At 51.8% G+C, this 24,610-nt stretch overlaps 1 protein-coding gene across 3 annotated transcripts in view; it reads right to left on the bottom strand.

Annotated features, from left to right (window-relative positions):
* LOC113214298 (zinc finger protein with KRAB and SCAN domains 1-like) overlaps positions 1-24,610 on the bottom strand; it is a 155,459-nt gene that overhangs the window by 60,182 nt on the left and 70,667 nt on the right. For 2 of the 3 annotated variants that reach the window (XM_026433612.2, XM_052269691.1), the window contains exon 1: positions 4,264-5,749. The exons of the other annotated variant lie outside the window; for it this stretch is intronic. In XM_026433612.2, coding sequence (XP_026289397.2) covers positions 4,264-4,462 — 199 coding nt within the window. In that variant the 5' untranslated portion in view covers positions 4,463-5,749. Of the gene's footprint in view, positions 1-4,263; positions 5,750-24,610 lie in introns of those variants that run through there. 3 annotated transcript variants of the gene reach the window in all.

The following is a 24,610-nucleotide window of genomic DNA, read 5'->3' as shown; positions in this document are numbered from 1 at the left end:
GGAGAGGGGGTAGGGGGTGAGAAGAAAGAGACTGGGAGGGACGGATCGCTCGTCATTTCCGATCGAGACGATCATCAGTCAGTGTTCTCACGGATCAACAGCTGAAACAAGTGCTGCTGCTGGTGCTGGTGCGGTGCTCCGTCTGTGGGGGCGGGGTGACAGAATGGGAGTTGGGTGGCTGGAGCACAGAGAGAACATATTGCTTTCGATCCAGAAGTCTTGAGAGAAGACTATATTGCAATTGGTGCACGCTTTAAAAGAAGAAATTTCATCACTCTTAGTTTCTTAAAAGGAGGCAGGCTTCATACTGCATTGACCAAAAGTAAGGGAAAGCGTAAACGGCTGATGTTAATGAAACAGCACGTTTTCCTTGCTTTTCGACCACTAAAAACATGCCCAGAGCCATTTTTTTTTGCAGATGATACCTTAAAACACTTCACACTTACAAAATTAATATACATTATCGAGGTGTCAGCACCTTTACCTCTCGATAGGCTGAAAGAGGGGAAGCACACTAGAAGGGAAGAGACATAGCGCAAGCCGGCAAACACAAACAACATCGACAATATTATTGGGCGCTGAGGGAATGGTTGTCGCGCTGAGGCCGCTTTACTTTTGCGTTATACTGCGCCAGGCAGGGCAGGCCGGAAAGGCCCCGTGCACTCTGCCTGCCCTTATCTCCTCCTCTACATCGCTAAATATGAGATCAAATTTGAACACAGACCTATTCTTATAATATGCATCATCTGCTTTCAAGATCGATTCTTGCGAGGGGTGCCTTACTCTATAAAAACGTGTACACCGGATTACCAAATTCTAAAGATTACCAAGGATTACCAATGATTACCAAAGATTACCCAAGATTACCTATGTATACTAGGTATGATCCACCTGCATTCTAAATCGAAACGGCTATTTTTGTTCCGAGAAAGATGCATTTTTGTGCAACTCTTTGGTAGTTCTTGATTCTTTATCACGCAAGTTACAAATTTGCACTCTATGATTGGCCAAATCATGAATTTGTCCATGGGAGGGATGCAAAGATACCTGCGCGTTGGCATTCAGGCAAGATGAGCACAAAATTTCATATCTAAATCAACAAATTTGTCGTTTTGAAGGACCCTCACGAGTGTGAGGATTACCAGGGATTACCAGTGATTACCAGGTCTGTGTACACCTGATTACCACAGTTGGGCACCCCTCGGATTCTTGATTGAGATTTTTCTCCCTTTTTTCGCACTGCTCCGCCTCTGGGCTCCGCGACGCGACGGCGCGCCCGTCCGGCGGGTCGGGGGGACGCGGGACGAGATTAGAGGAAGAAGGGCGACGCAGCTAAACAGCTGTTGCTATGGCAACAAGATGTCCGGACCATTATACGGCCAGGCCTAAAGCGTCCTAACCACTTAGCTCGTCTCCGCTTTCGCGACAGTCACTCTACCCGGCCGGGCCCGGGCCGCCGCCAGCGCGTTGCTACCCCACTTCACCCCCTCTTCCTGCCCTCCGGGGGCGAGCGACGAGTCAGGGAAAAAGGGCGAGGGATTTCTCTCTCCGCCTTAGTCCCTCTGTCGCTCTCTCTCTCTCTTTCTCTCTCCCTCTCATCTCGTGCCCTTAGCGCCATCCAGGCAGCTCTACGCATCTTAAGCCCGGGAGTAGAAGCAGCAGCAGTAGCCCCGGCGATTTAATTTGTTTAAAATCGCCGGGGAGAGCCGAGCGGGTGAGAGAGAGAAAGAGTGAGAGGAGGGAAGGGGGATACGCCGTGAAGGTCGTAGCAACGCCGCGTGCAAGCACTACCACCAAAGATAAAACAAGCTGGGCCCGCTCTTCCGCCAAACCAAGTTGCCAGCTCCGCTTCGCTCCACCGGCAACTCGGTTCGGCAGGGAGCGGGCCCAGCTTGGCCTGCCGGCGGCGTTTCGGACGGGCCTTCGGCCCGTCCCTTCTGAATTTTTATGGTGTAATACATCTATCCGAAAACGGGCCTTCGGCCCGTTTGAGTGACGGCTCGCTTCGAACCATCTTTTTGCCAGGTACCTTTTCTGTCTACTTCGTAAGTAAAACTCAACAAACGAAGTATTCTTTTCATACGCTGAACATCTTTGGCTGTGTGTGCAGTTTGTAGAATACATGCAAGTTATGCCGAAATTTTAAGTTATTGATGTTAGCTTATGAATCCAATAACACACCTATGAAAATGTACATAAGACTAGACCTAGAAGTTAAATATACTTCCAGGCATACTCTGAATGACACCGAACGTGTTCAAACAACAAAAAACTAAATGTGTTTTTTTGGTGGGTTTTTTTAGCATTAAAGTGTACACGTTTTATTAATGATGTGCCACCATAAAATAAGCCCACTCTTCTGCTTAGAAGAAAATTTTGAACCGGCCGCATACTTCTCAGACAGAAGTGTACTTCTGAAAAAAAACTTCTGTTTTGGCCATTTTGGTGAGAGAAACTCCCTCTAGCGCCTAAACGGTGAGAGATAGAGCCAAACGGACGAAATTTTAACCCACAGGTCTCTATTTTCAGAAGTTACCCCCTAGGAAACCATCAAACATTTTCTAAACTTAATATATTGTTTCGGGGTCACGTTTGTCAGAAAAACTCCCTGTAGCGCCTAAACGGTGAGAGAAAGAGCCAAACGGACGAAATTTTCGCCCATTGGGTTCTACTTTCCCAAGTTACCCCTTAGGAAACCATCAAATATTTTCTAAGCTTAATATATTGTTTTGGGGCCACTTTTGTCGGAAAAACTCCCTCTAGCGCCTAAACGGTGAGAGATAGAGCCAAACGGACGAAATTTTCGCCCAAAGGGCTCTACTTTCACGAGATACCCCTTAGGAGACAATAAAAAAAATATTTTTTTTCCACTTCTTGGACCAACTCCTATTTCTTTGTTACCCCCTCAGACCCACTCAGGGGTGGTTGCCAGGATTTGCACCAACCGTTTCGTTGTCCAGAAGTGACAACAATAATACCCTGAAAATTTCAGACCTCTAGCTCACGTCCTTCTTGGGGAACGGACAGACGGACAGACAGACAGACAGACAGACAGACAGACAGACACAGAGGCGATGGCATAAGCCCGCTTATATAGCTTTTAAGCAAAAGAGCGGGCTAAAAAAGGAAGAAACTGATAGCAAACAGCTGGCAGATGGTCGGCAGTAATAATTACCCTAATGTTTTTTTTGGAAGCATAATAGCGAAGAAACACGCACGATTGCATTACACTTTTTTACAAACAACTACTCCATTTTTCATTTTTTTTTCGGGGGCGCAAAAGACAGTGCAACATTAGAGGGTGGTGTCGTTTTATCTCGCTTATATCCCCCCGCGCGGCGCACACGCTGCTCAACCTGCCGAAGTTCAGGCCGTGTGCCGTTACTCCGCGCGGTGCGGCGCGGTGTCTCCCTCCAGCTGCTGCTGGAGCGGCTGGAGCGAGCAGACAGCGGCGTGGCGTGGCGTGGCGCGGCGTGGCGTGCCGCGGCGTGGCGCGGCGGAGCGCACCCCAACCGCGACGAGGGGAGGCGGACGCGCCGCGGAGGAGCAGGGGGAAGGGGGAGGGAGGAGCAGGGGGTGGGGAGGAGGAGAAGGGGGCAGCCTGGAGCGAAACGAGCGAGCACACTAACGACTACAGCCATATCGCTCAGCAACAGAGCACAGCAGCAAGGAAGGAGTAGTCGGGAGTAGCTCTTGTAAGCCCACACTCCTCTCCTGGCTCTCCGCTAAATCTCTCTGCCTGTGTGTGTGTGTGTGTGTGTGTGTGTGTGTGTGTGTCACATCTAGCGAAGCCATGGCCTCACATGCTTACGCCACACGCACACACAACAACAGGTTGGACTGACTATTTTAACTCGGCCTCGGCCGCTTCCCTCCTCCTCCTCCTCCTCCTCGACGTCAAGAGGTCGCCCGTCATCAACAGGCGTCACCAGCATGGCGTTAGCGCGTCACGACGACGGATAGGACGCAAAACCTTTCACATTAGTTGGCCAAACGATAGCTAGACAGGCACGATAGAAAAAAATATGCTACAGAAAGATAATTTTTGTTTGTGCATTTTTTCTGAATTTTTTGTATAGTTAGTTGCGAATGACCAATACTATGTTTCCAGCAAAGCAACTTGGGTCAAGAAATTTTCTACACTGTCATGAGTAAAAAACAAAATGAGATTAAAACATAAAATTAAAATACAGAAAAGTTCAATTTTCTAAAATTTTGAGTTGAAAACCACGTGTGCCATGCATGAACAAGCGCACTACTCACTGTGTGTGGTCGAGGTGATGACGGTGCTCAGCGGTCGGTACACGGGGGGCTCCGGACTCTGGGGCGCGACGGAGCCCCCCGCGGGGCTCTGCGGCCGGCTGGGGGTCGCGGCGGGCGAGGCGCCGCCCCCGGCCCCGCCGCCGCCGCCCCAGCCGGGGTACCTGTTGGCCGTCTTCTTGACCATGTAGCAGCGCGGCATGGCGGCGCCCTGGAGGCTGTCGCCGACCCTGTCGCTCTGCTTGGCCCCGGGGAGGCCGACCTCAGCGTAATCCTCGAGCCTGGGCGGCGGCCTCCGGATGCGCACCAGCTTGGGGGCGGTGGGGGGCGCGGCGGGGGCGCCCGGACTCGAACAGGCCGGCCCGGCCGCCGGCTCCGGCTCGCTGCTCCCGGGTCGATACCGCCGGCCCGGCCGCGGCGGCGGCGGCAACGGCGGCGGCAGCGGCGGCGGCGGGGGCGGCAGGCGGCGGGGGCCGCGTCGGCGAGGGCCCTGCAGCAGCGCGGGGCCCAGCGGCTGCCAGCGGCCTAGCAAGACCCGATGGCGTGACCTTTCACGCAACAAGTAGAAGGGCCTCCCGGCGGTCACACCTCACACACATCACGCGCGCCGCACCGAAGGTATTCCGTTTGGTTTCTCTCCACTTGCCGGATGAGTCTGTTCCGCTCGCACTGTGCTGCGCGGCCACTTCCGGGATGAAGAGTTTTGCGTCCGTCGAGTTTTGCGACGTAGTTGAGAGCCGGAGAGAGAATGGCTCGTAGTATGGACGATAGAGAGAGATGGAGAAGGGGTGGGGTAAAGGTGAGAGGATGCGGACAGGTTAACAAGGGCTGAGGAGTAAAACAAGGAAGGGGTGGGGGGAGGGGGGCAGACACCTGTTAGTGGGCAGCAGCGGTCTCGCGCAACAACTGCGTATGCCCTGTGCCACACCGGCAGACAGGCTCAAGGAAAAGACAGAGAGAGAGAGAGACACAGGCAGAAGAGGAAGAGAAGAGGGTGGGGGGAAAAGAGAGACGGAAAGAGAAAGAGACAGAGAGGAAGAGAGAGGAGGCTAGTCGCAGCGCATAGATCAATATGCCGCACGACGCACGGCGTGCTGGGGGCTGCAGGGCGGCTGCAGGGCGGCGGTTCACATCAACAGGTTCAGCACCGGCCGGCCGTTCAGGCCATGGCGGCGTCGCGGCGGCGGCGGCGGGCGTCGCGACGCGGGGCGGGCGTCTCGTTCAGCAGCGCGGGCCCATGGTGCGCGCCGCCGGGGGGCGGCAGCGGCGGCGGCGGCGGCAGCGGTAGGGTTCCAATCGGCGCCGCTCGAGCAGCTCGTCACTCGCTCGCACGCACGCTCGCGCTCGCACTCGCGTTCACAACTTCTTGTTCCACTTGTTCACCACCAGCACCTCCGCCACCGATGCGGGCGTGGGCGCGGGCACCGCGGGGTGCGTGCGGGGTGGTCGTGCTACCGGGCCGTGTGGCAGCGGCCGCCCTCCTCTCGACACTGCCGCCCCGGCGCAGCCGAGACGGGCGGCGGGGTGGGCCGAGCGCCGGTTCGGGCGTCTCCGCCACCCCTTCGGCACCGCTTCGGGCCCGTGGCGCGCGCGCTCGGCCGTCCCCGCCACCCCTTCGTGTGCCGGCAGCCGGCCGGGCCGTGGCGAGCCGGGCCCGAGCGCCGCGGCTAGGGGATGCGGCGGCGGCGCGCGGCGCGGAGGGGTCGCGCCAGCAGGCGGCGCGGCGTGGAAGCCATAGCAGGGGCAGCAGCGGCGGCAGCAGCAGTAGCAGCAGCGGAAGCAGCTTCAGCTGCAGCAGCAGCAGCAGGGGCGGCGGCGCAGCACTGCCGCGGGGTGGTGTCGCGGGCAGGGTGAAGAGAGGGGAGGGGAGGGGAAACAACGGGGAGAACTTTTGTGTCTTCGGCGAGTGGGCGGCGGCGGCGGCGTGTGCGACAAGTGCACCGCGGGCCGTGCTCGTCCTTGCTGCTGGACAAAAATAATTCGAGAGAAAGGGAGAGGGAGAGAGAGCGAGAGAGACCGAGAGCGGGGGGGGGGGGGGAGCGAGCAAGAGTTATGGCACGCATGTGTCGGCGTATACTTGTAGAGGTAATTAATTCTGCGACGGAGGTGACACAGTTTCCTGCTGTTCTCCACCCCCCCCCCTCTCTCTCTCTCTTTCTCTCTCTCTCTCTCCCTCTCTCGTTTGTCTTCCTCTACCCTCTGACCATACCTATTATATCTCGTGTTTCTCCGTCACACAAAATTTTACCGTCTGAGGTAAATATCATTTACACCTCACGTACACGCCCTTCATGGCGTATAAGGATTAATCTATCTGGATTGCCACCTCTCTTGATACAGACGCCGTAAGAGCAAAAATAAACGCCGGCGACAGTTGTATTTTTAACAGTGATTTTAAGAGATGCATTCACTCGTTCTACATAACAATTTAACACATGTAAAAAAGCGGTAGCCGAGTAGTGCAGTGCCAGTGAAGTAGAATAGCACTGCTACCTTCTTGTTGGCTACACTCTTTTCCATGCGCGAATGAATGGATAAAGTAAATACTCGAGAAAATAATAAAGTCCGAAATAATGACAATAATGCGTTTTAATTAATTGCTAAAATATTACACACATGAAGGATGCATCCCGTCGGCAAGTAGAATTAATGAGAGCTGCTGGTGGCCTGGCCGGTACAGTCCCCGCGACCCCCGCGACGAGGGGTTCGATATCTCGCGGGGCCCTCGCCACACGAGCAGCGGGGCAGCGGGGCGGCTCGCCCTGCGAGGGCCTCTCGTCAACTCGTCCAACTCGACGCAACAGTGAGGCAACAGGACTAATCAACAGGTTTTGCGTTTCTGGGAAAACGCCGCGGCGGGCGCGCGCGCTATGCTGGGCGGGGCGGGGCGGGGCGGGGCGGGGTGGAGCGTGGCGGGGCGGCGCGGTGTAGGCCGTGGCCGCCGCCTTGCAAGGAGGGAGAGGGGCCCCGGCCCTGGCCCCGGCCCCCTGTGGGGCGCGCACAGGGGTGGACGCCGGGCCCGGCCGGCCGGACACCCTACTGGTGGCCCCTCCAGCTCGGCAGCTAGAGTACACAGCCGTCGATCTGAACTCAGTGCAGTGTACTTTTTGTGCATGTGCAGTTCAGTGTCACCCGCGCGTGAGGCGACAGGCACATTTCTTTTAATCTCTACTAGTCTTTAAGAGCTATGTGCACGTATCCTGTCGTTGCGCGTGATCATGATCCTCACTCAGTAATGTAAGAACAAAGCAAATCATGAGGGCGGTCTAATTTTTATTACAATCTAATGGTGTACCTTGTGGCTACACCACATGTAGTTCAATTCCTCCTAAACAATACCCTTCTTCAAAACGTATCTAACTTTTTCATATCCTGACCTTCCATAGTCCAGAGCCACCACCATCAGCGCCATGACTGTGGCAAGCGGCAACGGTATAGCGCGGTGGGGCGGAGGCTGGCATGAACGAACATTGCCTCATCGTCCTAAAGTACCGCCACGCAAATATGACACATCTCCCTTCCCATACTCGCCCACCTCACTCACCTCCCCACCCCCCTCTCTCTCTCGCTCTCTGTCTGTCTCTCTCTCGCTCGCTCACTGGGGCGCAGGCATGCGGCCTCACGCCCCGCAGCGAGCGCGAGGATGGCGATGCCCTGCGAATAGGCAAAGCTATGGCATGGCCATTCCAGTATACGGTATTCACAGGGGGAGCGGAGAGACCGCAATTGGGCATTACCATGTAAATGTGTGTGCGTGTGTGTGTGTGAGAGAGAGAGAGAAACGAGAGAGAGAGAAAAGCGAGAGAGGGAGAGAGAGGGACGGAGAGGGTGAGAGAGAGAGGGTGAGAGAGGGTAAGAGAGAGAGAGAGAGGGGGGGAGAGACCGAGGCGAGCACGAGGTGAGGGGACGAAGGGACGGATATGGCGGGAGAGTGTAATGTTGGCTGACAAGAGTTGCGCTTCTGGGTAAATATTCCACTTTCACTTAACGTCCAAACCGCGTGGCGTTGTTGCCCCCCCCCCCCTCCTCCCCTCCTTAATATCCCCATATCGCCCCGACCGTCGTCCGTCCCATCTATCGGAATGGCATTGTGGTGAGCAAATGACCGTTTATTCTCACCCGCACGAGTATAGCTTAACGTACAAAAATATCAAGCATTATCATCACACATATCTTGATTTGTAAATTTGACATCGTGTTTCACTTCGAACATAGGAGGGATACTACTTGGAATTGCCCATTGAGCAAGAATGGGCTTTTTAAATTTACTACTTATTTTGTTAATCAAAAATTACAACAAATGTCGTAAATTTAGGAGGATATTTTTCACTCTGTATTACTAACCCCTTTCCTAATATTACTGAACATTTTCAAAGCACAATTATTAGAATTCTAGATAAACGTTACGAAAGAAAAGAGGTAAGTAAGACTACGGAATTTCTTGATGGGTTGTGATAGCACAAAACTTTGGTAGTTATACGAGTCAAATTTTCTAGAGAATAAGTTTAGTGTGCGTTTTTTCCCTCCCTCATCATATCCGCTAAGGCGCGCGCACACAAATTTTCTTCCAGACTCATCGAATCACTTAGCCGCTGCCATATACCTCTCACCCGGCCGGCTGGAGCGGCTGGAGCGTAGAATTAATCCAGCGCAAGGTGCAAAGTGGGCCGTCGCGTCGCACCGCCGCCACCACCGCCTCTTGTGATATTAGCTTGACGCCAGGAGGGGCGCGGCGGGGTGGGGCCCACCGACACACCTCCGAGCGCACAGACACCAGACTTTCCGACCTCTCCGCATACCACGCAGACACAGCCACTGACGCACCCCGCCCCCTCGCTCATATGCAGACACAGCCTCCCATCCGCACACACACACACGAACACAAACACAGACAGGTGGCTGCCCACTTATGCAAATTCGTAACGTATGAAACTTTCTGGCGTATTAGGAAGTGGGGGCCGGTGGGCTGGCGCGCGGTGGGGAAGGAGAGTGGTGGGGGTTCTGGGAGCAAGGGGGAGAAGCAGATGAGAGTGGAGGGGCCAAAACAGATATAGCAAAAGAGAGTGCCAAGACGCAAAAGATGGCCGAAAAGATGCAGGTAACGTGACGGCGCGTGGATAAACGTGGGTAAAAGTCTCAAAAGCCGAGAAATTTGTTTATTTAAAATATTTAAGCGAGGAAGAGTATAACTTCTCTCTGAATTAGTCAATCTTTGTACGTTTCTATAAATTACCTGGTCCGAGCTAACATTTTAAAAACGCCGAACATCTGAACTCGTGAAGAGAGAGAGAGAGAGAGAGAGAGAGAGAGAGAGAGAGGGAGAGAGAGGGGCGTCAGAGAAAGTAGCAGAGGGGGAAAGAGGGAATGCAAGGGTCCCAAATATTCCATCCCAACCCTCCCCACCGGTTAGAAGCGAGCGAGGGGGCGAGGGCGTTGCGTTTACGGTAAACATATTTGTTATCCTATGAAAGTTCAGAAGGTGCACGCTCCGCCATGATGCGGGTTATGGGGGCACGCGGAGGTGGAACTGTTTAGGCGCGCTCACACACACACACACACACACACACACACAGGGGAGGGCGCCAAATGATGGATGACGACATGGGAGTAAGTAAAGCCCCCCCAGCGCTGGTGAAAGGCTCAGAAACTATATACGCGACGCGAGGTATGGGGATACATCGGAAAGAGTGAAGCGAACCGATGACGCGACGACACGCCGTCTCAAAAATATTTCTCGCGGCAAAACTTTTTTTTTAAAAAAAGAACTCTATTTTAGGGGGAATTGTTATTACATGGATTTGTTGTAAGAGCCAGACTCAACTTTGGAATATTTGCAGTAGCTTGACACTGTGCACGAGCTCCAATGTCCTGCTTCTCCTGGGCGGTGCCTTCTCTTGATGGTGGTGGAGCGGCGGCCCCCAGCCCCACGGTGGTGGCTCGCTTCGAGAAGGCGGGCGGAACAGAGGAGGAGAGAGGGAGAGGGTGGGGGAAGGGGGAGAGACATAGAGAAAGGGTAAAGGGGTGGGGGGAGCGAGGGGTGGGGGGTGAATCGCAAGCCGTTGCTGGATCGCGTGGAATCGTGCCAACTTCACGGAGTTGGACTCCTCTGAGTGGAGGTGCCAAGGCATTGCGCTACGCCCCCTCCGCGCCCCGGGGAGCCCACCGCCGCGCCGCCCCTTGCCGCCCCTCGCCGCCCCCGCCCGGCCAGGCCCGGCCCTGGCAACATTCCACACCGCGACAAAGCCACGGACCACGACGACCGCCACGTGATAAGTTATGGCTCCGAAAAGGATTGCAAATTTTAATTTGGCAAACAAGGAAGCACTTTTGCCATGATGGCGCCGATTTCCGAGGGGTCACGGTTCGTTAATTGGGCCGCAAAAGCGCAGTACTACATCAGTAAGAGACCGACGAAGACAAACACACTGCGCCTTTTGTTAGCCGCCTGCACTGTTGAAATCCTACGAACAAATTCTTTGCATTTGCGAAGGATTTTGACCCTTTGTAACTACGAAGCATTTTTCTTCGCACACTGAGAAAAATGTTTGGTCACCACGGCCGAAAGATTTGGTTGCTGTCACTAAAAAGGTGTTTAATCTGCCCCCTGACAAGGAAAGGTTTTCCGGTGATACAGTCAGATTTCAAAGGCGCTTTAAAGAGTAGTTGTTTGCACCTCTAGATTAGGATTGGCACTGGTTTCAGCTGCCGGTAGGGAGTTTGGGGGTCATTTCACTAGAATTTCATAAAAAATTTCCCAAATTCATCGTTTTTTTGACATCTTTGCATGCACATATCTCCGAAACCGTTTGAGCTACAGCGCCCAGATTTTGCAGGTAATTATCTTTCAATTAGTACTTTCCATGAAAAATATTTGAACCAAATCAATGGGTTCACCAAAAGTGGCCTAGGGTCGCAACCCCCTCTCCGGACCCGTTTTTGCGACCCTAATCGATTTCGTTCAAATTTTCTACAATTAAAGAACGTGCTAAATTATGATTTCCCTCAAAATCTGAGCGCTGTAGCTCAAACGGTTCTTGAGATACGCGCATGTAAAGTTGATAATCAGGCTAAAAAGTTTGGCGAATTTTCGATTAAATTCGCGTAAAACGACCTTCAAACTCCCTACGGGCAGCTAGAACCAATGCAAAACCTAATCTAGGGATGAAAACAACAACACTTTGAAACGCCATTGAAATCTGAGTGTATCACCGGAAAACCTTCCCTTGTGAGTCATAACCATAGAACGTTCTATCGTGCTGGCTGAGCGTTCAGACGCTCTAACTAAACACTCCAGCCAGCACGATAGAACGTTCTATGGTTATGACTCAGGGGGCACATTGAACACCAGTTTAGTTACAGAAACCAAAGTATTTTTCTCTGTGCAATTTTGCCAAGAACTGCTTCGCAGGATTTTAACAATGTGTGTCCTCTGATGTTTAAACACGCCATATAGTAGAGATCACATGCATTCATATCGCCAAGCTGCTCATTAACAATGTTTGACCCCGATTTCATATTAACAGGATTGTTTTTTCTCCGGACAGCGCCGGTACCAGATACCGCACAATACAAACAAATAAAAAAAGAAGTGGTTGCGCATCGCGATCAGCGTGCGTGTTTCCCGTCCGTAGTACAAGAGGGAGTAAAAAGGAGGGTAAGATGTGGAAAAAGCCCCCCTCCCCCGGATCCCCCTTCACCAGCACTCCACTTTCGGTGGGTCTCGGTTCAGCCCGCAGGTTGTCCTATGAATAATTTTTGGAAATCGTCGCGCGCGTGGACTTTCCGGCCTTACTCTGGCCGGCCCGCCATATTCCCCTCTCCCGCTCCCCTCTCTCCAGCACAGCCAGGACCCTCTCCATCCTCTGCAGCTAAGGGGACAAGGGTGAGGGGAGGAGGAACGAGACGAGGACGGAAGGGCCATGGGCATGTTGTGATCCTCCTCACGTGACCTGATCCCCAAGGCCCACTCTGCGACAGGCCCGGCCCGATGAATTGGTGTACAATCCCCTTTCTCCGTCCTCTCCCCTCTCCCTCCTCACACCCACGCTGTTTTACGCACCACCTTATTATCACCCAGCCCCCTCTCTCTCCGACGACGACAAAGAACAAGGGTGATGTTTTAGAGCTAAGGTGCAGCTATTGCAATCAGGCATGTTAAGCTCCTAAACTCGACCCGACAGTCTTGTATCTCTCTTCCACCCATCTTTTGAAGCAATGACCAGTCGCAAAATTCAATGGTGCTTTCCACCATCGACCGACAGGTCGTCATGGAACGTCAAGGGACATCAACTGTCCAAGGGAAACCATTCTATGTATTTTTTGCCACTTTTCCATAAGAATTTTTCCATATTAGGCATGCATTGAAACGCCATGGCTTCGTCTCCATTGAACAAGTCTTAGCCATGGATACAACATCATGGTAAAGCAAAGAGTAAGTCGGTCACTTAAATCAAAGGCAGTATCCGACTGATGCCAATGAAGCATGTTTTAAGGGTGTCAGGGATTTTTGGAGCAAGAGAGAGCGAGAGACAGAAGATACTGAGGTCTGCAGCTAACCGCGCGGTCGCCACCGCCACCACTCGGTGGAGCCGGCGGCCTCAGCCTGCCATCGGCAGGGTATGCTGCGCGCTCGACTCGTGAGGCCAGCCGGTTGCCTATCTCGTGGTGCCCCGGCGCCTGCGCGCCGCCTCGCAGCCCTGGCGCAAACTTACACTAAACGGCGAGTACTTAACATTTAAAAAACGTAAAAAGAAATAGAGTATATTTTTAATCATGTAAAAACATGGAAAGGGAAAAAAAAGGAAAATAAAGCAGGCTGCGGGTATTCACAACACATTTCTTTGGAGGGGACATTTATGCGGCACGCGTGCGTAACACACTGCACAAGGAATATAATACAGAGGAGGCGAAAACAGGAGGTGGAAGAACAACCAACTGTCGCGCCAACACATACGTCCTCTCTCTCTGTCTCTCTCTGTCTGCCCCTCTGTCTCCAGTTCTCTCTCTCTCTCGCTCACACACACACACACACACACACACACACACACACACACACACACACACCAAGTGTGCGGTTCCAGACGTCTGCCTCCAGACCTCCGGGTCTCAGATCTGGCCGCGATATTAAAAAGCAACCCCCCCGCTCCCCCATCATACCCTCTGTGTGGAGCGGCTCGGTGCCGACCTTAGAAGCAGCTCCCGCGCATCCCCGTGCTGGTAAGGTAATATATTTATTTCCACAGTTCTTTTGTCGGATCACTTCAAATGCGACGGCCCCGGAGCAGCGCGGGCGGCTCTAAGGTGAACCTGCTTCCTCCCCACAGGGGAAAGGGGTTTACGTCAAGGGAGATCACAACGCGAGGATATATACACTGGCTCACACACGTACAAAAACCGCGCACATCAACGAGGTTCCCGAGTCGTACACAGTTTATAATGACAAAACAAATGCTTTCTATCACAATGGATTTTGGAGCTTTGGATTTTGAAAAGCGTCGTTTTGCTTTGTAATACAAAGCAATTCGTTTGTAGGCTGCAAAGCATTTACCTTGACCTTACAAATGAGCTTTTTTTTTTTTTTTTTTTTTTTTTCGAACGCACAAAACTGTGCGTGCCAGGCTTAACACTTCTATGAGTGCAATTAGCAATATACACAAAAGTATGCAAACCAAGACTGACACGCACCAATTTCCTGAATGCTAAACTGGTTCGCATTTTTAAGTCCATGATTGGCATGCAGAGCAGAGAAAAATACGCATTTCTTTAACCAGATTTTCATTTTTATCCATCGGCTAAGATGCAAATTTGACATTAACACATTTGGATCTAGTCGAGTGGTTCCAAATGCGACAAAAATATAGGCAATTGTCCTTACAGATTTAGAGTGAATCTTAATGTTTTACAGTTCAGAAACATTCCCTCCTTTCTTGATCCGCTGGGTGGCGCTGTTATATCCCGTCGAGGCGTCATTACTGATCGCTGGCGTCAACACATTCCGAAAAGAGGTAAGGCGAACAGCGAAGAGGAGGGGCCTCTCGAGCACAAAAAGCGCTTCTCTTGCAGAACCCCCGCCAATTTGGGAGCCTGATTGAAGCAAGGCGCCGCGAGCCACGCGCCGTTTTGCCGGCGAGTTTGCTACATAATTTGCCTCTCTTACTTCCATTGCATTGCACTACTGCCTCCTCTACCTGCTCCTCCTCCTCCCAGTCCCTCTTTCATTACTTTTTCCGCTGTTTCGCCAACGAGGCAGTGGCAGCCTGCGCCCGCCCTGCGTTTGCTTAAGGCGCCGCCTTCTCGCCCGCGTCAGCCCGGGGAGCAAAAGGCTGCTTCCACGCTTTCTTCTTCTCACGTGCCATTTATGTTTTTTCTCTCGATGCCCCTCCCCGGAGAGATTCGATATTAGAGTGGGATAAAAGAAGAGAGTCGCGCTGATTTTTGAGAGATGAGTCTTTTTAGACATCAGGGTCAACTCATTTCGTTGACTAAAAAACTAAACATCAGTTACGGTGCTGCAATTACGCTGTACGCTGTTCAAAAAAACTTCTGGTGTTTCACGGAGGAGTTGTGGAATTCCTTTCGGATTTACTAATGGACTCCGTACATGTCGTTTAGCTTTGAAACGCATGAACGATTTACAGCTCTACATTCAGAAGCTAGTTTACGACATTAAATTGAGAAACGGAGTCTTCCCGGAATTCCTAGTTTAAGTCCAAAAATGATTAATTTTCGTGCATTTAGCCGTTAAAATTTATCTGAAGTGGCATTTTTAGAGGCATTGACAATTCGTACTCCTACAGCAGAGGTGTAGAGTGAATCAAGTGGTCTGGCAATCGTTATTTTTTTTATCACAAAATGTGATCAAAAGTTTTACATTTTAAAACGAACCCGTTCAGCTAGCATTGTTTGTACCAGACAGCAGTTTTACGTATACCTTCACTGGAAAACAAAGGTAATAAGTCAAACCTTTCAAGGGATGCGAGAAAAGAGCTTATCAAGTGCCTCTATGAAAGAACTAAGAAGACCCTACAGGTGCTTAAATTAGAGCTTTCTGCAAATTTAGCGCCTCTGTAAGGGCATTAAACCTGTAATGCCTTTCAAAGGTATGATTTAACACCTCTGTTTTTTCCAGTGTTCTAAAACTGGTTCGTTTGATTTTTCACGTCTTTTAAAGCAAACGATGAATGCAAACATGGGACCCGCTTCTTCTTGTAGGTAGATACTGCAGTGCAGACACACGAGGGACACAATCAGGACATTCTTTCCTCCCTGAGGGCGTTGCTGATTGGCCCGTCCCAAAGTGTCGTAGTTAGGACCCCCCCCCCCTCCCCTGCTCCCACCTGACTCAAATCATTCTCGCCACGTACAAGACGTCCCGCTTGAAGGTAGGCTCTGATTACAGACCGATAGAAACTTCCGGTCGGAGTAAGCGTCCCCAGCCTCATTATAACCGATGACCCTCCGCCCCTCTCTCTCAGCGACGACGAACCACCAGGTATAAAGCGATATCGTTGTGGGCCGAATCGTGATTTTGTGAATCGGGAACAGCACGAAGTGGGTGCTTTGTGCGATCGAAGGGTGAGAGCAGGCTCAGGTGACCTTCGCAGATCATAGCTCACATAACCCACTTGTCTCTTGCGCCTGCTCAGCGCTGTTTAGCATACCGTCTCTCTCTCTCCCTCTCTCTCTCTCTCTCTCTCCTCGCGTAGGATCGAGAGCTGCTTTGTTGCGCTAACTACGTTTGCTTCGCCTCACATGCCCACCCCGCTGCGGCACGGCCTGTGGCACATTCACTTGTGGTGCGGACCTGTTATCCATCGGGACCCCCTTCCCCCCACCCGTCTCTTTCTCCCTCCAGCCGAAGCACTCACTCAGAATCATTGGGATAAAAGTATAAGGCGTATACAGGCGTAAGGGCGATAAATAAAGTGATAACCCACGTGCAGGAATGAGTGTAAGAGGGAGAGAGATAGGGAGACAGAGAGGGGAAAATAGGAAGAAGGGAGGGGGCGGGGTGGTGAGAAAGGGGAGGGGGAGAAGGGGGGTCGCGGAGCGAGGGTGGAGGAGAGTATTTCCCGGCCGTGTCGCGGGGTTGCTGTGGGATTTGCCTGGCACCTGGAATCCCACGGGACACCAGGATCCTGCAGTTATCCCAGCCGATCCATCATGAGATCCCAGTGTGTCGTGACGAGCCGAGCACTCCGTGCGCGCCGTGCCGAGCCGAGGCATTCCCGGGCGCACCGAATAACGCTTTATCGAACCCTCGGCTGTATCCCTCGCATGGATGAGGTGCAAAGGCTAGTGCAGAATACCGTGACCGAGGAAGAAAAAACAATCTTCCTTGGATATACCCTTTGTCATCCTAGGTTTCCCGTAGAAATGTAATTCCAAGTACCTGGACGAAGAAGCGACTGTCGGTCTGCTAGGTGAGAAAGCGATGGAAGCCGACGTGCTGGGAGAGAGGGAAAGGGGAGAGAGAAGCAGGAATTGAACGGATGAAGGAGAGCGAAGGAGCGAAGGAGAGAGAGAGAGAGAGAGAGAGAGAGAGAGAGAGAGAGAGAGAGAGAGAGAGAGAGATGGATGCAATGAAGGAGTGGCGCAAAGGAGACAGGGATAGGGTGGGCTGCTCTTGAGGCGCAATAAAAAGCAGTGGTAATTGGGATTCTGAACATGCGCCGCAAACAAGGGCCGGGCCCGGGCAAACGGGCAGGGAACAACCGTGAATACTGACACCAGTTCGGCCTGTCGGAGGAGCAGGGAGAGAGAGAGAGAGAGAGAGAGTGGGGCGAGCGGGGCCGGGGTGGGGGAAAGAGGGGGGGGGGCAGTGAGGTGTGGTGGAGTGAGACAATCACGTATACCAGGGGAGGGGCAGAGAAGGGACGGGGAGGTTTAGCGAAGAAAGATACAAGTGGAGATTGAGGACGTGGGGTGGGGGGCAGAGAGTAAGGGAGAGATGGAGGGCGAGAGAGAGAGAGGGAGACAGAGAGACAGAAAGAGAGGGGGATATGAAGTGTGAGAGAGAGACAGAGCTTGGCAAAGCGGTGCGCGACGGATCCGGAATACTTTATTCAGCCCCGGGACTTCCACGCGGGGGGCGAGCGGCCAGCCGGGCAGGCGAGGCTGGCAGGCGAGGCTGGCCGCGCCCACAGGTATGACGTCCCGTCCAACCCAAAACCTCGCGGTTACGACGGGCGCACGTTTCCGCGCTACAATATGCGGTTTCCCAAGATTCCGTCATCGTGAAACGTGAAAACGTTCATAAAAGACACTGATAAAACGGGTGGCACAGTTACTCATAATATGCGTTGCAGTTTTCACGGCTATGATTTTATTCGTTTATTGAGCTGCTTCAGCGAAACATATCCCGGTCATTTAAAACTACTCACCCCCCTGCTGTGCAGCACCTCCACCAACACTCAGCCTCCAACCGACACGTACGTCCCGGCTATTGGCAACTGCGTTATCGTCATCGAGGACACATAACCCCCTTCTCCCTTCTACCCCCCGTCTCATACACACAAATACACTCTCCAACCTGACACAGGCGCTCGCACACACTCACACACCTCCACAAGGGCCTCGCTCGCCATTTTGAAATGCAAATTCCTACAATATTTCGCCCGTCCTCCTCTTTTTAAGCCATTTTATTCCCTCTTCCACTCCCGTGTTCCCTCATGGTGGGCGTCACACGCCTTTCTTCCCCACAACGGCAAAACTTTATATGAAATATTTTTTCTTAAATTTTGTTTAAAATAAAATTAAAAAAACAAAACAAATTCATCATTTGGTATATTTGTCTATTTTTTCCGAAGTTAAAAGTAAAAGCACATAGTTTTAACATATAACTAAATGCTCACGAAAAAAAAAACCATTAGTTGTCGAAACGAATTTCTTACTCTGACCAAATTAGTGAAGTCAATGTACTCGGTCTGACAACTAATCTTTTTTTCCGTGTGGAGTGCTCCAAGATTGTCTTATTTTGTCTTGTCGTGGGCGCCAATTGAGGAAGCAAGCTACTGCATCGTGACACTGGCCAATTATAGAGGGCACTCGAGATTCTTCGGGGCGGAGGAGCAGGGGCACCAACGTGCCGAGCAGCGCGCCCTTTGACACGGCAAAATGTTTAAAACATGGGGGCAGGACGCTGCTGCTAAACCTTCTCCGCCCTTTGATTTGAGCAGCACCGATTGACACTCCATCGTGTTCCCGTTCCGTAATTCCCCGTGAATAATACACAAAACAACAAAGAGATGAGCCCCCCAAAGAAAGAGCCGACCGTCGGCGGCGCCCCGTTGCTCGCCCCAACATCATGCAAACGCTATGCAAACCGTTTTAAGTAACCTTTTCAAAACCGTATTCCACAAGACTTCACACCACAGCCTGCCCCCCCCCCACGTCTTCCCCCCTTGTTCGTATTCATACTTGTTATGACTTTATTGTACTCGCGGGAGCAAAAACGAAAACCGACCGCGGAGCGCACTCTGGTGGGGAAATGAACAGGCATGTGTGGGTGAGAGGGGGCGTGCGTGTGTGTGTGTGTGAGAGAGAGAGAGAGAGAGAGAGAGGGAGAGAGAGAGAGAGAAGTGTGGGTGTGGAGGGGCACGGCCTCGTTAGCCCCGACCGTTTAGGCGCTCTCGACACATCCCTTCTTTGACGTTATCCCCGAGGGATCATCGTGAAATATCCGACCATGAGCAAAAGCAGAAGAGTATGGACACGCGGAGCATGACGGGGTATGAGAAAAGCGAGAAAACGGGGAACAAGAATTGTTCAAAATATTTCTAAGATTAAGACAGATGCACTGTATTAGAAAAGCGAGCACAAGTACACACGTAGGATCCCCATGGTTTCCTTCAGTTCCACAACTTTGGTCCCCTTCAGTCACCGTCATGCACCACCTCAGCACGACTAGAGTACTCCAGTACTAATGCGTTGTTTAGTGCTACGACTGGGCTACGACAGAGATCATCCCAGAGTTCATGTGTATGTACTGCGGTAATGCGCGCTGATGTGGTGTAGAACAGCGCCGTCTGTCAGGCTAAGAGGTGACGGCTGATTGTGTTTCGAAAATATTTTGTGTGCTATATAAAGCTCACAATGGGAATGCGTTCAATAAGTACAATTTCACTCTGGTCCTGCGAACTCATCTGTAGGGTCGTAGGTCCAGGCTGTTTCTGGAGCGAGGGCGGATGTCCATACGACATTTCAAAAATATTGCCTCGACACATAATGAGTAAAATTTGCATTCATCCGAAGGAGTATGTTCTTATAAGCTTATTTTAGGTCCAAGAGCACTCTTTTCCGATCAATGAAAATTGTTGGAGGTGACAGACAGGAATTAGTAATCTCTATAAAGGCAACCGCGTTGTGGAAACACAAAAATGTTCGATTTTTTTGGAGGAAGAAAGAAAACTTTGAGGAAATCCCATATTTTGAGAGAAACTCTTCAGTGCGAAGGATATTTTTTTAGCAAAAGAGGAAGCTTTCCACATATTTGGAGGAAATTTCCTCAAAAACTTAGCGCTTTTCCTCAAACTCAGGGAATATACTTCAAAATTGTCCCCTTTTTTTTCTCGAAAATAAAAAATTTTAGTTTTACGACGAGTCTTCCGCAACAACAGTAACACACCAAAACGTTGGTGCGTTCTTGCGTCGCTGCTGCGGACTCGCAAGTGAAAAGGGGCGGCCCAGGGCGGGTCTGAGGGAGAGAGGAGGATGAGAGCCGAGGCAGAGTATAGGCGTCCGCGAGACGGTGACGTGCATCAGCCGAGCATCAGCGGCGCGTCCATCCATCTCCTCATTCCATCGCACACAGAAGCATTTCGGGCGCAATTGAGCGTCAACGCCGGCGCGCGCACGCGGCTCTGTCGCGCGGCAAGAGCAGGGCCAGCGCGCCCCGCTGCTCGCTTCCCTCCGGGTGAACGCAAGTCTGAGGCAGTATAGCGTCGCGCGGGCTGCGCGGCGCGGGACTCAGCAGCCCAAACGACTGCGAGAAAGGGGGGGCTTACAAGTGCTCTCGCGCCGTCGCACCCGCCGCGCCGCGCGCCCGTAACACCCCCTCAACCGCATGCCCTGCCCCGCCCTGCCCCGCCCTGCCCCGCCACATCACGACGTCGTCGCACGGTATGATTTATCGTGTTTAATGGGAAAAGTGTTTGGAGACGCCCGGCTATGAAATGACCCCCCATCTCTCACCCCCCCCCCTCTCTTTACAACCCCCTTTTGCTCCTCACACGCTCTCGCGCGACGCGCCGATGACGTCATCGCAGCCATCACTTTCGGGCGGGAGGTATGAAATATTGCGGCAAAGCGTCTCAGATATGATAATTCCTATTGACACACCTTAAGGCGTGGTAATAAATAGCTGCCGGGCATGAACATCCTCCCGCGTGAGGAGGAAAGGGCGGAGGGGGAGGCAGAAGGGAGGGAGGGGAGGGGGGAGGGAGCGGCACGTGACTGGGTATGGGCGCCAGCCGCAAAACACCAGCATAGCACAATAACAAACACGTTCTCGCATTGAAAGACGGGGGACGAGACCCGGAAGGAGAGAGCGAGAGAGCGAGAGAGAGAGAGAGAGAGAGAGAGAGAGAGAGAGAGAGAGAGAGAGAGAGACAGCGTTGTGCCCTCGTGAAGTTGGTCCCGCGGCCCGCATTTGCATGAGAGAAGACTCCACACCGGCCCCTCACCGTTTTTCCATTATTCTGTTAATGAATATGCGGCGGTGTGCCGCGCCCTGGACAAACTCGTCCGTCTCACTCACTCGCTCGCCCCTGCTCGCTTGCTCTTGGACAAACTCGTCTCACTTCACCTCCTTTCCCTCTCGCTCTCGCAGTTTCTCTTCCCGCTTCTGCTCCTTTCGTATTTTTTTTCCTTTTGGTTCTTTTAAACGGAATGGAAGGGAGGCAAAGCTTCCGCTAAGGAGATGCCCCCCCAGGCTACCGCGGCACTAACACTTGTAAGCGGGGGCACTGTGTTGCTCGACCGTTGTCATCATTTCAACAAAAAAAAAACACAAACAACAGCAAAACAATAATTTTGCGATGCACTAGCACTTTCAAGAAGGAAATTAAAAAAAAAAAAACATGCATTGTTTGAGCTAGAAGAGCTGACGAGGTTAATGCCGCAGAAAAGCTATATGGCACGCAGATATAGACAGAAGCAATATGCGCATTGTGTGCGCTTGCAGGCTCATATTGTTGTAATCCCCCGCATATCACATCGCGGTGATTGCCAGTATCCCAATCCAACAATTTGGAATACCCCCCGGCCTGGCCGCCCTGCTGCACCGCCACTGCCTCTCCGATCCTCATTCTGCGATGGCCTCTGCGTGCTCGATCGCCATAAAACGTCCATTACGATTGTCTGAAAATGAATCCGGCAGCAGGCGCGCCGTTACACAAAGAAAACGGCGGCGGCGGCCCGGCGGCCTGGCGGCCCCAGGGCGGCACGGGCGCGCTTTAACATTCCCATATCGGCCAGGGATGGACGACAAAATACGTCGCATAATTTCATAATCTCTCATCCCGCTAGCAAACGCTGCGAACAAAGGAAAAAGTTGACGAAAATTTGCACCTTGAGAACGCTGGAAAAACAAACACATACCTGTAGGACCTCAAGGATATTTTAGTGGCTTTAGAAACGCACGAGTCAAGGGGCACTAAAATTTAGCACCTTTGTGGCATTTTACAGGGGTGTGAATCTTTAAGTCATTAACACCCCAAGAATGGTGTTGATTTCTACCTTTGTTTCTCCAAATGTATAATAATGTAATCACAAGGTATTTCGCTTGAAAAAAAGTAGTTGAAATTTCGATTTGTTTGCAAAAGTTGTTAACGAGTTTAACGTTTTCAAAAAGGATAAGCAAACGAAAATACTGGACGCGACTCGTTATCACACACTGCTTTTGTACTGTTCTCCAAAGTGATCGGGCGAATTTATTCGTTCGGCGAGAAAACGTGTCGAATATTCCAAGCCAGGAGCAGCAACGCACAGAACCAGTGCAGGCTCATTACAATGGTAATAATAATAAACGTCATAATGACAGTGTACTCCAGCCTAACGGGCTTGGGAATGGCTCCGAGCAAGGATTATCGAGCCGACATATCGCGGCGCAGGACCAAACGGTGGGAAGGAGCGGGCTAGAGGAGGAGGGCAGGAAGATCGTCGTTACCATAATCGTGTTGGAGACGGAAAATCAGTGCGCCCATTTGTCGGATCATCGCAGCATAGCGAGGGGGGAGTTGAGGTGTATGCAAGTGGCAACCACGTACCGCATAAGAAAACGAAGCAAGATCATGTACCACAAAAATTTGAAAAGACTTTCGTGAAAGAAATACGAACGCACACAAAAAAATATTTATTATTTTCCACTGACCCCTCCTATTTTGAACGCGCGGTACACTCGGTGGTTAAATAGGACGTGGAGTTATTTTGACAAACTTTCATGTGACGAGTGCACTCCACCACGCGCGCGCGCACTCACTCACACACACACACACGCGCGCGCACTCACTCACTCACACACACACACACACGCGCGCGCGCGCGCCAACGTGCGTTCACGCAAACAGACTATACCGATGGAGCGAACAACGTTCCGTTCCATAACCGTTACGCCAGCGCCAATCCAAATCCACGGCGTGTAAGAGGCAAGGGCACAAAGGTGTGAGCAAAAGGATAGAGCAGGCCGCGCATAGCGGCAGAGAGAGAGAGAGAGAGAGAGAGAGAGAGAGAGAGAGAGAGTCAGAGAAAGTGTCAAAGAGAGAGACAGGATAGCAGGGTGCACAGGACAAGCAAGAGAGAGGGTTGCACTCTTGTTAACGGTGGCTCGAAAAAGAAAAAAAGGAAATGGAGGCTAAAAGTAAAACCGACGTCCTCCTGGTTTTCAAGCAGTTTTGGAAAAACCAAGACGCGTCCATCATGCATTTCTTCCATAAGACGACTTGGTTTTAGCAGAACTGCTAGAAAACCAGAACGTCGTTTTTACTGTGTTTAGACGATCTGCTTCCCTCGCCCTGACTGCAGTTTTAACTAAATGACCAAGAATTTCATAGAATATCATATCTGTTTAAGAAGAATGTACACAAAGAGAGGAGAGTATGGAATGTTCCATGGAGAGTATGGAATGGAGACTCTTAGCAGTCACATGTGGAACAGAGGAGAGCAGCAGGAAATAAAGGGAAGGCAACGGGAAAGAGGGGGGAGAGAGGAGGGAGAGAGGGGGGAGAGAGAGAGAGAGAGAGAGAGAGAGAGAGATAGAGAATGCAGAGGTTGGAGAGGATGACACGGCAGTCTTCACGGCAATAAGCACTTACCGTTCGGAAGTGAGAGTATTTCAGTCTCGGTTTGGCCGTTGGTTAGACCCTTCCATTAGAGGTGATAGGGATTGAAGTAGAGGGGGGGGGGGAGAGGCACTCGTTGTTGGCGATCCCCTGCCGACAGTGGAGTGTGAAAGGGAGAGGGAGGGGAGGAAGGAAGGTGTTGCCGGCACAGTTGCCAAATTCGATAACACATTTCACGGTACCATCGAGCGCGATTTGGAAGTGGGAAATGCTGAAATTGTGTAGACGAGTCCTCAGTAGGAAAAAAAAACACGAAAAAGAAAAGTGAGACTTCTGTTTCTTTTCCAGGGGTGTTGCGGAAGTTCTGACTCTTTTTCAGAAGCAATAATGTTTCAAAATTATTGGAATGCCCTTCACGAATTGTAATCCAGAAACGTGTCGGGGAGTATTCTCAAAAGGTGTGAACTCGTTCATTTGTGTTGCTAGGGCTCGGCACGGCAGTCGTGGGGAGGCCGATGGGTGGCCTATGCGCCGGGCGTCCGCAGCGCAGCTCGGGAAACTGAGTTACCGCGTCAGGGCCGGACGCTGAGAAGTGCACGATGGTTGGTGCATGCTGACGGCAGAGCAGACAGTGGGCGAGAGAGTGAGTGACATGGGAGTGGAGAGAGAGAGAGAGAGAGAGAGAGAGAGAGAAAGAGAGAGAAGGGGCAAGCCCGTCGAGCCGACATCACGACGGTATAAGTGAATGCAACATCAAAGGATTGCGACACGACGCACAACGACATGAGATGCACCCTCACCCTGTAGCAGAGAGGGACTTGACAGAAACCAAAGAATGACATCTGAAATGTCTTGTTTCTCTCCCCCCCGTATACTTTTCCTGTTCTTGTTGTTATCACCCATCGGGGCCTCACGTCCGCCAGGGGACTCGTGTCACATCGCGTTACCGGCCGCGGTCCCAATACACACAACACACACGTGTGATATAACGATCCGTCCGAAACTGGGGAAAACTTTTTGACACCGGCCAAATCCTCCCGAGTCGGGGGAGAAAAGGCGGAGAAGGGAGACGG

The sequence above is a fragment of the Frankliniella occidentalis genome, unplaced genomic scaffold (assembly GCF_000697945.3).
Source record: "Frankliniella occidentalis isolate FOCC.00 unplaced genomic scaffold, Focc_3.1 Scaffold99, whole genome shotgun sequence".
In the NCBI taxonomy this organism is placed as follows: Eukaryota; Metazoa; Arthropoda; class Insecta; order Thysanoptera; family Thripidae; genus Frankliniella; species Frankliniella occidentalis.
Note: the sequence above shows the minus strand (reverse complement) of the source record. Positions and strands in the feature narration are given on the sequence as shown.